The sequence below is a fragment of the Solanum stenotomum genome, chromosome 9, assembly GCF_019186545.1.
Source record: "Solanum stenotomum isolate F172 chromosome 9, ASM1918654v1, whole genome shotgun sequence".
Lineage (NCBI taxonomy): Eukaryota > Viridiplantae > Streptophyta > Magnoliopsida > Solanales > Solanaceae > Solanum > Solanum stenotomum.
In genome coordinates, this window is record NC_064290.1 from 2,698,918 (window position 1) to 2,710,757 (window position 11,840).

At 29.8% G+C, this 11,840-nt stretch overlaps 2 protein-coding genes across 2 annotated transcripts in view; both read left to right on the forward strand.

The window, feature by feature from the left end:
- The window catches only part of LOC125875815 (probable galacturonosyltransferase 15), a 222,935-nt gene that overhangs the window by 154,164 nt on the left and 56,931 nt on the right, over nucleotides 1-11,840 (forward strand). The window lies entirely within an intron of this gene.
- Nucleotides 9,823-10,338, forward strand: LOC125875833 (transcription factor PAR1). The gene has a single exon (XM_049556878.1). It carries the CDS (start codon nucleotides 9,890-9,892, stop codon nucleotides 10,217-10,219), a length of 330 nt encoding a protein of 109 aa, XP_049412835.1. The 5' UTR covers nucleotides 9,823-9,889; the 3' UTR covers nucleotides 10,220-10,338.

An 11,840-nucleotide genomic window follows, 5' to 3' on the forward strand; every position in this document is an offset into this window, starting at 1 on the left:
TGGGGTGCTCATTACAACAACAACAACATACTCAATCTAATACATAAATGAGATCTAACTACACATACCTTAGCTTTATCTTAATTGTTCTCGATAAATCCTCAACTGAAAACAAATATAATCAAAGCATGATAGAACAAAAACCAACAATAAAATAGCGAAATAAACGGGACACATGAAATAATATGCAATAGAGGAAATTAGGAAAATAAAATACTATACGTATACTAACTAATATACTACAATGCTCGACTATCTATTGGCCCAGACCTTCAAATCTTCCTGTATGGGGCATGTCTTTATTAAATTGTCATCTTGAATAGAAGTTTTCATCTCCCTCTTCCTTTTTTTATCTTTATATTTCTTGTCTTGAATTTTCTCTCTCAAATGTTATATAAAGCACATTTAAGATTTATGTATCAAACATATAGAAGGTCATTGACATGTTTAGTCAGATCTATACATGATGGAAAATGTAAGAAAAATAAAGTGGACAATATTCTAATTTTGATGATTCTTGTGTCAGTATGTAACATGACTTGATATGTTATAATTATTTTTTAATGATTGAAATTTTATAATGTATAACTTAGGTGCAGAATTCTAATTAAACCATAAACACCTCAACTAAGTTCCCTTCTCTCACCACTCATATATAAACCTCACCTCAAAAAGGCTAAAAGAAAATAAGACCATTTTTTGGGGTTAAATTAGGAGTGTTTGAGCCAATTTATACGCAATTTGTCTATTTTACTAAACATCTAATATCTTCCACCAATATAAATATCGTATAAAAGAAAAAAACAATTTTCAGCCAATACTATATTATTTGCCAAGGAGGATTGGGTTGGGGGTGGGGGACAAGGCACATAATTTCATGGAAATTGCATAGCATGTGTTTCTCCTCATAGCCATGATTATTCAAATATCCTTTTTTCAGCCTGCTATACATAGTATCCATAATGTGTGTTGTGTGCATTGTCTCAACAGAAACCCCACATTGTTTCAGTGTCGTTTTTACCCACTTGCTCCTGTCAATACCTTACACACTTCATATAGTTGAGTAACGAAGAAAAGCCTTGACGTAACTGATAAAATAATTTATGTGATATGATCAAAAGCTCAAAGGTTCAAACTATACAATAAAATTAACATATAAAGTAAAACAAAGGGGAACTTAATGCTTAGAGTTGTTGTACGGTTAGAATTCAGAATGTCTTTTCAAATGACCGGAACAAATTAAACTATTTATATGTTATAATAGTGAGGCACTAGCTAATAGAAATGTCCCAATTAGGCCCTAAAGTACTAAGGGGTCGTTTGGTTTGAATACAAGTTATGATGGATTAGTTATGCTGGGATTAGTTATGCTGAGATTGTTTTTTATTGACTGTTTAGTTTGTTGTATTAAAACTAATATGCATGACATACTTTTTAAGAATAAGTTGTTTGTTTACAAAAATATTCTTCATCTTATTTAGGCTTTTTATATGTATTTTTATGGAGCTTTATTTATTCACTTTTAAAAATAAATTACGTGATATGTTTAAATTTGTATTTCATATGAATTGAAATAGGCCCTGGAAAGCCTCTCCTCTTCACTATCATAAGTAAAATATTAATTAAAAACAAATCAATCATAATTTGAAGTAAAAACTGTATCAAAATAACCAAAAATATTGGATCAAAACTCCAAAAATGCTTCAAGAAAACAACAATAAAGTGACGAAAATACACCAAAGCAGCTGCAAAAACTGCATTAAAACAGCTAAAACTGGACAAAATTTGCATAAAAATAACCACAAAAATTGAACCAAATCTGAATTCAGACAGCAGCAAAAAATCCACCAAATCAGTAACAAAAACCGCATTAAAACGTCTATTAAGACTTGACCAAAATTGCACTAAAACACCTGCCAAAACTAGAGCAAGCAGCTATAAATTTGTGTTAAAATTATTTCTTATTGAGTGTTTGGTTTGTTGTATTAAAATAATATATATTGCATAAATTTTAAGAACAAGTTGTTTGTTTACAAAATTACCCTTCGTTTTATTTAGTTAATATTTTTTTTGCAAACTTTAATTATTTATTTTTAAAAATAAAACATTTATTTTATTTAGCTTAAATATTTTTGTTTATGCATTCTCATGGTAAGTACCATATGTATTTAAAAGGGATAAGGGTCTGAAAAATACCTCTACTTTGGTCGGATTTGCTGCTGCGATACTAAACTTTTATGAGGACCTATTACCTCCCTAGACTATTTAATACCGTATTTTAAATATATATATTTGCCCACGTGGACATAAAAAATAATGCAAAATTATGAATAGTAATGTGTCCACGTGGGTACATATATACCTTTAAAATACACTATTAAATAGTTCAGGGGTAAAAAATACGGTATTAAATGGTAATAGGTCCTTATGAAAGTTGTATCACAACAACAAATCCGACCAAAGTTGGGGTATTTTTTAGACCCTTATCCCTATTTAAAAATATAACTTTTTTCTTATTTAGCTTAAAAATAGAATTTCCCTCTAAGTTTTATTAAAGTGAAAAAAGATTTATGGGAAATCAAAGTATAAATAAACATAAGAATTAGTCAAATAAATTCATAAATAAAAATTATATTTATATAGTGTAATTTTTTAATAGAAAAATATAAATAATTATCCTAAAAATAAGAAGTAATGAATATTAGTATACATGATATTAAAAATAATGTAAATATACATAAATGTGAAAAATGATGTATACAAAGGGTTTAAAGGGATATAGTTGTCATTTTCCTATTCTATCCCGAGATAAATTATCCCGGGATTATTATACCACCATATGGGAGGGATAACTTATCCCGGTACTAATTCCTAATCCTGGGATAAGTTATCCCAAACTTTCCAACCAAACAAGGAAATAAAAGGTACTTAAAAGTTATCCCGGGATTAACTCTCCCTATCCATCACACCAAACGACCCCTAAGATCAATAAATAGTGGTCGCGTAGAGATGTTATTAGCTATGCCAACTAATATTCTTATACCCCTTAGATCTGTACGAGCTTGTCCGTTCACTTGAACGTTTTGTTATCTTGTTTCCCTTTGTTTCTTTGTCCACGTCATTAGTGTTGAACCTTTTCTAGCCTTTAGAGTATTTTTCTTCCCCCTTTATCGATAGTTTCCTTCTCGGGGAATCAACTTTCCCGGTCTCTCTTCATTCTTTTCCTCGAGTGTCATGTGTATTCAATCAATTCTCACCCTATACAATAGACTTTTGTAGTCAGACTTTTCTATGAATGTTTTTTTTAATGACTTTTAATTTAGAATATCTTTTAAATGAATGGAACGAATTGAACTATTTATAGGTTACAATAGTGAGGCAATAGCTAATAGAAATGTCCCAATTGAGCCCTAAAGTACTAAAATCATTAAATAAAGGATGTGTGGAGATATTGTTAATGGTGTCAACTAATATTCTTATAGCCCTTAGATCCGTACGTGCTAGCTCGTCCACACACCTGAACCTTCTGTAATCTTGTCTCCCTTTGTCTCTTTGTCCACGTCATAAGCGTCCGAACCTTCCTAGCCTTTAGAGTATTTTTGTTTTCCCTTTATCGAGAGTGCCTTCTCGGGGAATCGACTTTCCCGATCTCTCTTCATTATTTTCCTCGAATGTCATGTATGTGTATTCAATCAATTTTCACCCTATACAATGGATTTATGAGGTCATATTTTCTCTGAACCCTGCATATATAACGAAAGTTTAGTGTATCAGACTTCCCTTTTTATTCAATGTTGAGTAATACATATAATCATCTATATAATAATTCAGTATTTTAAGTTAGTAAATGTATAAACTACTACTAGTAGCGTTTTCAAAAAATATCTAAATATATATATATATATATAATTCACCTACAAAACATGTTAGCATTAGAAAAACTTTTAATGTGTTTCACATATTTGGTACTAGTAATTAATTAATCACTTGTTGAATTTTCATCATTTCCTATTTGAATAATAATAGTTGAATAAGGTACATTATGTACTAACTAGATCTGTATTTATATCCTATTTTCAACAAAAAAATTCATGAAGCTTTACCTAATTGCTTTACTTTATTTCTTACTTGAAAGAAAAATTAGTGCGGTTGATTTGATATTAATTAGAAATTTCCTTAATTTGTCCCATCACGACTTTGTCCTAACACAATCTCAGTAATTGAGATTAAGAATTAATTAAGATACATGACAGGTGGATTAGATTTGGATCAATGAACTAATTAGTGGGATCAACTCATGAACAAATTATGTTGGCTAATTTGTGTGTTGGTGGGATGAACGTAGTCACATGCTTTCTACAACAAGACAATTTTGTCCAATTATTATAGGGAAAATGCATAAGTACCCCCAGCCTATGCCCAAAATCCCTGAGACACACCTAACTTTCACTAAGGTCCTATTACCCCCAAACTTATTTTATATATAATTTTCTACCCCTTTTTGGCCTACGTGACAGTATCCTTGAAAAATTTGTCAACACACGCTGGACCNTAGGGAAAATGCATAAGTACCCCCCAATCTATGCCCAAAATTCCTGAGACACACCTAACCTTTACTAAGGTCCTATTACCCTCCGAACTTATTTTATATATACTTTTCTACCCCTTTTCAGCCTACGTGGCAGTATTCTTGAAAAATTTGTCAACATACGCTGGGCCCACAAATAAGTGCCACGTAGGCCGAAAAGGGGTAGAAAATTATATATAAAATAAGTTCGGGGGGTAATAGGACCTTAGTAAAGGTTAGGTGTGTCTCATGGATTTTGGGCATAGGCTGGGGGGTACTTATGCATTTTCCCAATTATTATATAATTAATGTTTCATTATAAGAACGTGATGCGTTGTTTCATTTATTTACCGTTCCCTTATTATTTGTCATGTTTTTTTTTTGTTTTTGTTTGGAAATAGCCTCTTTGAATTTAGTAATACTTCAAAACAGATAAATCATACATATCGGTTATCTTGTGTGGAAAATAGAAATAATTAATGATAGAGCAAAAACTAATAGCATCTGATTTGATTTCGAATGAAACGAATCCCTCACTTTGATTAAAAAAAATGACAACTAAACACGAGATTTACATTTTTGTAAGACAACCAAATACCTTAAAGATACGAGCAACAATAGTCATGCACCACATGCGTTCGCATTACCCCTCCTAACAACTCTATATATATATTGATCGTGTCATCCTTATTTTAGGACGTAGCATATGCTCACTCTTCAGCCTTCCATATCAAAATTGGGTTGTGTACTTTCGTATAGGGCGATACTAATACAATTATAATAATATATTCAATGTAATCTGTTACAAATAAAGTTTGGGAAGGTGGTTTGTGTACACAATTATGAAGGTAACAAGGTTGTCTATGATAGATCATTGCCTAAGTAGATCATATAAAAACAAATGTAAAGGAAATACAATAACAGAAAAGTCATGATGAAAATAATAAAGAGGAAAACACTAGCAACCGCAAAAAATACAATGACTAAATCAAATACAACATCAAGTAATTATACTCATCAATCTAAGAATAAACATCAGAAGAGTAACAATCACAATACTGAAAGAGTAACTTAACCCCACTCGACGTGTTAACTTTCTATCATAATTTTCGATCTCTATATCTTCTTATCTAACAAAATCTCATCAATTTTTTAAAATCTTTTGTTCGTTTTTCACTCTTTCCTATTCACGTGCCCACTCACACCAAAAGAAAAAAGTGACATGTTCAAAAAGGTTTAGTTATATAAATCTACCAAGTTAATAAAATTGAAAGGTGTATATCTACAACCAGTAAAATAAGATCAAAGTTAGATTTTACAATAAATCTAGTAATCACATGATTTCAAAATTCACAGTACAAAATTTAGAATTTTTTAAAGGATAAAAGTAATTAAAAGTGAGATTTGGGGAATCAACCTGGCTAAGTGTGAGTTGTAGTTGGATCACGTTCAACAATTTATATATTGCAAGTGATCCAAGAAAATTTGTACTTCCCAACGTACACTACATTACAAAAATTGAGACAATAATAATAAATTAAATAAATAAATTGTAAAGTGTATAAAATATAGATAATGTGTAAACATGTAATGCTTGAAGGTAACAAAGTTTTTGGCAGCTCTGATCACATGAATTCCCAATTCCCCTACAGACTAGTAACCCCACCACCCATAAAAGTAGCATATCATAAAATTATAATATAAGTTATATATTTATATTGACTATTGCAATAAATATACTATTTAGTTTATTGTGTAACATATTATAAAATGAATACACTCTCCGATTGATATTAATTAAGTGAATTATCGAATATACCATACCTTTTTACAAAAAGTATTTAAAACATTAAATTAAAAGTTAGTTTCTGTTATTAACTTTTTAATTATTTTAAACTAGTTTAATTACTAGAAAATATAAAATAACTTAATTAGAGTCTCATTAAATGAAAAGTAAATATGAAAAAATTAAAAAGTCTCAATAATTTACTTAATATGAACTTGAAGGAGTAACATTTTTGGTCTTCCATTATTTATATTTAATTTAGCATATTTAGTTATATTAATTCAGAATCAGATAAACAAATTTAATTTTTTTTTTAAAAAGCATATTATATGAGATGTCATTACATGTGACATTATCTTGTACTCTTCCTCATCACAAGAGGATATATTCAAAAATTAGGATTTCAATTTTATGAAAATAATTTATAGTGTTATTTAACCAATATACAAATTACTAGTTCCGCCCTTGATAGCATATCGTATAAATGAGATAAGAATAAAAAACTACGTTCGCCGATTGATGTCTCCTTGTTGGAAACATGAGTTGAGTGAGTAGTCTACAAAATTAGTGAGCCACGTCATTAGATTAAAGAAAAGGATTGTTGTGTTGTGTGGTGGGGCTCAAGGGTAAGGGGATGGGGCCCTCAATTAAAGATTGCCACGTGGATCCATGATTATTGGGTGTAACCTTTGTAGTGAGAGAGAGCACATGGGGATGGTGTTTCCTTCGAGAATTTCATGTGATCACATGTGCTTTTACTTTGTTTTTTCCTCTTATAATGGACCCCACCTTCTGCGTCCTTATCTTGTTTTTCCTACACCCTCACGCACTCGATCACACTCCCTTCTCACTCGCCTGTTTCATCCACGTGACATTCACTTGCGGAGATGTACATTGAGAGGATTACAGGGCCGGCTCTATGCTTTATTTGAATAAGGCATTGGCCTTAGCCCCGGCCTCAATTTTTTACCAATAATAAATTATGTGTTAAATTTTTATAGAAAAGATTGATTATTTATGATAATATATATATATTTTATTCTCTTTAATCCCATTTAAATAGAAGAAATCAAGAAAAAATATTTTATTTTCTTACACTCACTGCACTAATATTCACATTATTTTATTCTTTTAACTCCTTTTACACTCTCTTCTTTAAATTTTTGATAAGTTAGAGTAATATTCTATCAAAAATATGAATCAATAGTTGAAAAGTGTTGAGTGAATTGTAAATTCTTTTTCTATTTCTTCTTAGATTTTCAAGTATTACAACAAGCATAGTAAAATGTGGGGTATACAAAATTATCAACTTGTTGAATCAAATTCTATGTTAACAATTCATTTAATAATTGCCCGAATAAGAAATGTTTTTCAACGTTGAATTGATAAAATCTTATCTAAAGCTAATAATTGTAAAAGAAATCGAATAAATCATTTATAAAAAAAATATTAAGTATACTTTGCATTTAAAAATGTAAGTTTTTTTTTTAAAAAAAATTAATGCATATGAAGTTTATTTAGATTTTAGGCCTCTAGTTGAAATTTCGCTTTAGGCCTCCGATTGCGTTGAGCCGCCCCTGAGAGGATAGTTATACAAGGATTGTTGAGGAGAGATGAAAGTAGGTTAAAGAAGTATAAGATATGATATGATGTATCTTTAGGTTACTCAGAATATGACTATAGATAGAAGGACGTGGAAGGTACGAATTAAGATTAAGATTAGTAGGTAGTATAGTGTTGTTTTGCTTAAATTGCCTAGTATTGTAGTTTTTTTTTTATTTTATGTCATTGAGTTTTAGTAATCTATCTTAATATGTTGTTCGTGGTATTTGAATTACCACATGACTTTATTGTTGTTTTGGCTCATTTTTGATACACTTTTTCACTGTTTTCTTGTTATTTGTTATATTCTCTTCATTGCCTCCTTTATTTTTTTATATTGGGATTTGTTATAATTGAGTCGATGGTCTCTCGAAAAGTATCTCTCTACCTTCACGGAGTAATGATAAAATCTGCATACATTTTATAGTTGACGATCAAAAATACGTTTATATTATCATTTTTTCATATTACTACTTATACATTGAAATATATTTCAATTATAAGTTTATTTTTCGTTTTTATTTGAATTATCATCGGTATGAAAAAGGAACAACTAATATTGGAGGAGATAAAATCACTAGGGCATGTAACGCGTGGGAGTTAATCGCGATGACAAACCAATATGGATCAGGGGATTCACTAAAAACCCAAAACCCCAAAAAAGTAGGCCCAGCTTGGTTGGCATTGACATTTCTATAACACAACAATAATTTAACAGTCCACCACCACCACTTTCACCCTATAACCATTCTTCTCTTCTCTTCAAAAAAANNATTGTAAATTCTTTTTCTATTTCTTCTTAGATTTTCAAGCATTACAACAAGCATAGTAAAATGTGGGGTATACAAAATTATCAACTTGTTGAATCAAATTCTATGTTAACAATTCATATAATAATTGCCCGAGTAAGAAATGTTTTTCAACGTTGAATTGATAAAATCTTATCTAAAGCTAATAATTGTAAAAGAAATCGAATAAATCATTTATAAAAAAAATATATTAAGTATACTTTGCATTTAAAAATGTTAGTTTTTTTTAAAAAAATATTAATGCATATGAAGTTTATTTAGATTTTAGGCCTCTAGTTGAAATTTCGCTTTAGGCCTCCAATTGCGTTGAGCCGCCCTTGAGAGGATAGTTATACAAGGTTTATTGAGGAGAGATGAAAGTAGGTTAAAGAAGTATAAGATATGAGATGACGTATCTTTAGGTTACTCAGAATATGACTAGAGATAGAAGGACGTGGAGGGTACGAATTAAGGTTAAGATTAGTAGGTAGTATAGTGTTGTTTTGATTAGATTGCCTAGTATTGTAGTTTTTTTTTTTTCATTGATTTTTAGTAATCTATCCTAATATATTGTTCATGGTATTTGATTTATCACATGTCTTTATTGTTGTTTTGGCTCATTTTTGATAGATTTTTTTTACTTTTTTCTTGTTATTTGTTATATTCTCTTCATTGTCTCCTTTATTTTTTTTATATTGGGATTTGTTATAATTGAGTCGATGATCTCTCGAAAAGTATCTCTCTACCTTCACGAAGCAATGACAAAATCTGCATACATTTTATAGTTGACGATCAAAAATACGTTTATATTATCATTTTTTCATATTACTACTTATACATTGAAATATATTTCAATTATAAGTTTATTTTTCGTTTTTATTTGAATTATCATCGGTATGAAAAAGGAACAACTAATATTGGAGGAGATAAAATCACTAGGGCATGTAACGCGTGGGAGTTAATCGCGATGACAAACCAATATGGATCAGGGGATTCACTAAAAACCCAAAACCCCAAAAAAGTAGGCCCAGCTTGGTTGGCATTGACATTTCTATAACACAACAATAATTTAACAGTCCACCACCACCACTTTCACCCTATAACCATTCTTCTCTTCTCTTCAAAAAAATAAAATAAAAAAGTTCCATGGAGAGTAGTTGTGAAGAATCAAGTGCAATAGTAGCCACATTTTCAAGAAAAGATAAGAGGATGACTCAAAATGTGTCTAAAAGGCAAAAAAGAAGGAGAGAAAGTGGCTATATTGTTAATAATAATAATGAAGAAGAAGAAGAAGTGGAAGAAAAGATCTTGGCATTGCAAAAAATAATACCAGGAGGAAAAACACTTGGAGTTGATATGCTATTTGAAGAAACTGCTGGCTATATTTTGCAATTGCAATGTCAAGTTAAAGCACTCAAAGTTCTTGCTAGCTTTGTTGAAGGAAATGACAAACAAAGGATGAAGCTTGGAGGTTAAAATTGTCTTTTTTTTTGTTTTGGTACATTTTGGTTAGTAATCAAAGACCAAGTTTAGTTTTTTTTTTTTTTTTTATAATTGTTTTTTTTTGTTTTGTTTTGGAGCTAAGGAGAAGGGCTAGTGAAAATTAAAACTTGCACCTTTATTCAATTGTTTGGTTCTCTTAATTTCTGTCCTTTTTTTTGTTGGGGTGGGGGTGGGGGTGGGGTGGGGGTAGAGAGATCTTAGAGATTTCAAATAGGAATTAATTTTCTTTTAATTAAATTTATCATAATATTATTCATATCCAAGTGGTACTTTGAATGAATAACTAATAGGATATGTATGAATTTATGGAGATTTGGGGATTATTTAGTAAATGAAGATATATATAATCACTTGTTATGGCTCAAATGAAATTGTTTTGATATATTTTTCGAATAATAATTTTAAATTTATATGGTATGAATCTAGATTAGCTAGGAGAAGGAGTGGAATTAATTTTGATATAAACTTTTCATTTGTTTTTAATTTATATACTTTAAATTTAAAACCCAATAATTTAAAAAGGCAAGAATTTCAAATCTATAAGTTTCAATTTTTGACTCTGCTTCTGAATCAATAACAATAATTATATATAGTGAAATTTTATAAGTAGAATCTGAAAAAGATAAAGTATGTACAGATTTTATCCGTATCTTATGAAGGAAAAGAGCATGTCATGAAGACAAAAGAAGTCGTTTAAAAAAAACTCGATTCAAATAACATTTATCTAAATAAATTTAAAATAAAATATCGAACATTAGGTAAAAAAAAAAAAAAAAACAACTAAGGAATGTTCTTGGATCATGTAGTAGGAAATGTGATGATTTGGAGGTATCTCCAATTCTCTTTACCAAGAAAAATGGTCCTCAGTTTGTCTTTGTCCCCCCTCCCCTTTTGTTTCTGATTTATTATTAAAGGTAAATGTGTAATGTTTAGATCCAAAAAATTGACATTATAAAATTAGAAATAGAAAATCTAATATTAGAGAAATTAAATAAAATGATATGGATAAATATAAAACTTTTATACAGCTAGCCTGAGTTTTGGATTTAAGTGCAGTGATTGTTATGGTATTTACATGAATGTGGGGTTGAAATCTATAAATCATGTGGTGCAACAGCAGTCAATTTCCAAAAATAGACAGGTAATATATATACACAGCATCCAATGTCTGACAACTTGTACCCATTTAGTACAATAACTATTCATTTTATATCGAGATACTATATTTTACGTTCTTCAATCGATAATCAATTTTGGACGTGGACTCTCTTACTATGAGAAAAGGCTCAAAATAGTCTCTCATCTTTAAATTAAGACTCAAAGTCATTCTTGAATTTTCATATGGAACATTAATAGTCCCTCGTGTTTGCAATATTGGTGTACTTTGCTCCTCCTTCAAAATTTTACCTATTTTTTAACATTGATTTCGTCCATAATTTATGTATGAAATGTTTAATCGTCATTGTATATTTTTAGTAGAAATAATGACTCCATGTGAGAAGAAAAACACCTTATTTTGTTTAAGTAAAAATCGTATTGCAGGTAAAGTCAAGAGGTTCATCACGACGATTTCACGTGCAATAGTACAATTTTT

Coding starts and splice junctions, on each gene's coding strand:
- LOC125875833 (XM_049556878.1), top strand. CDS start 9,890: ATGGAGAGTAGTTGTGAAGAATCAAGTGCAATAGTAGCCACATTTTCA.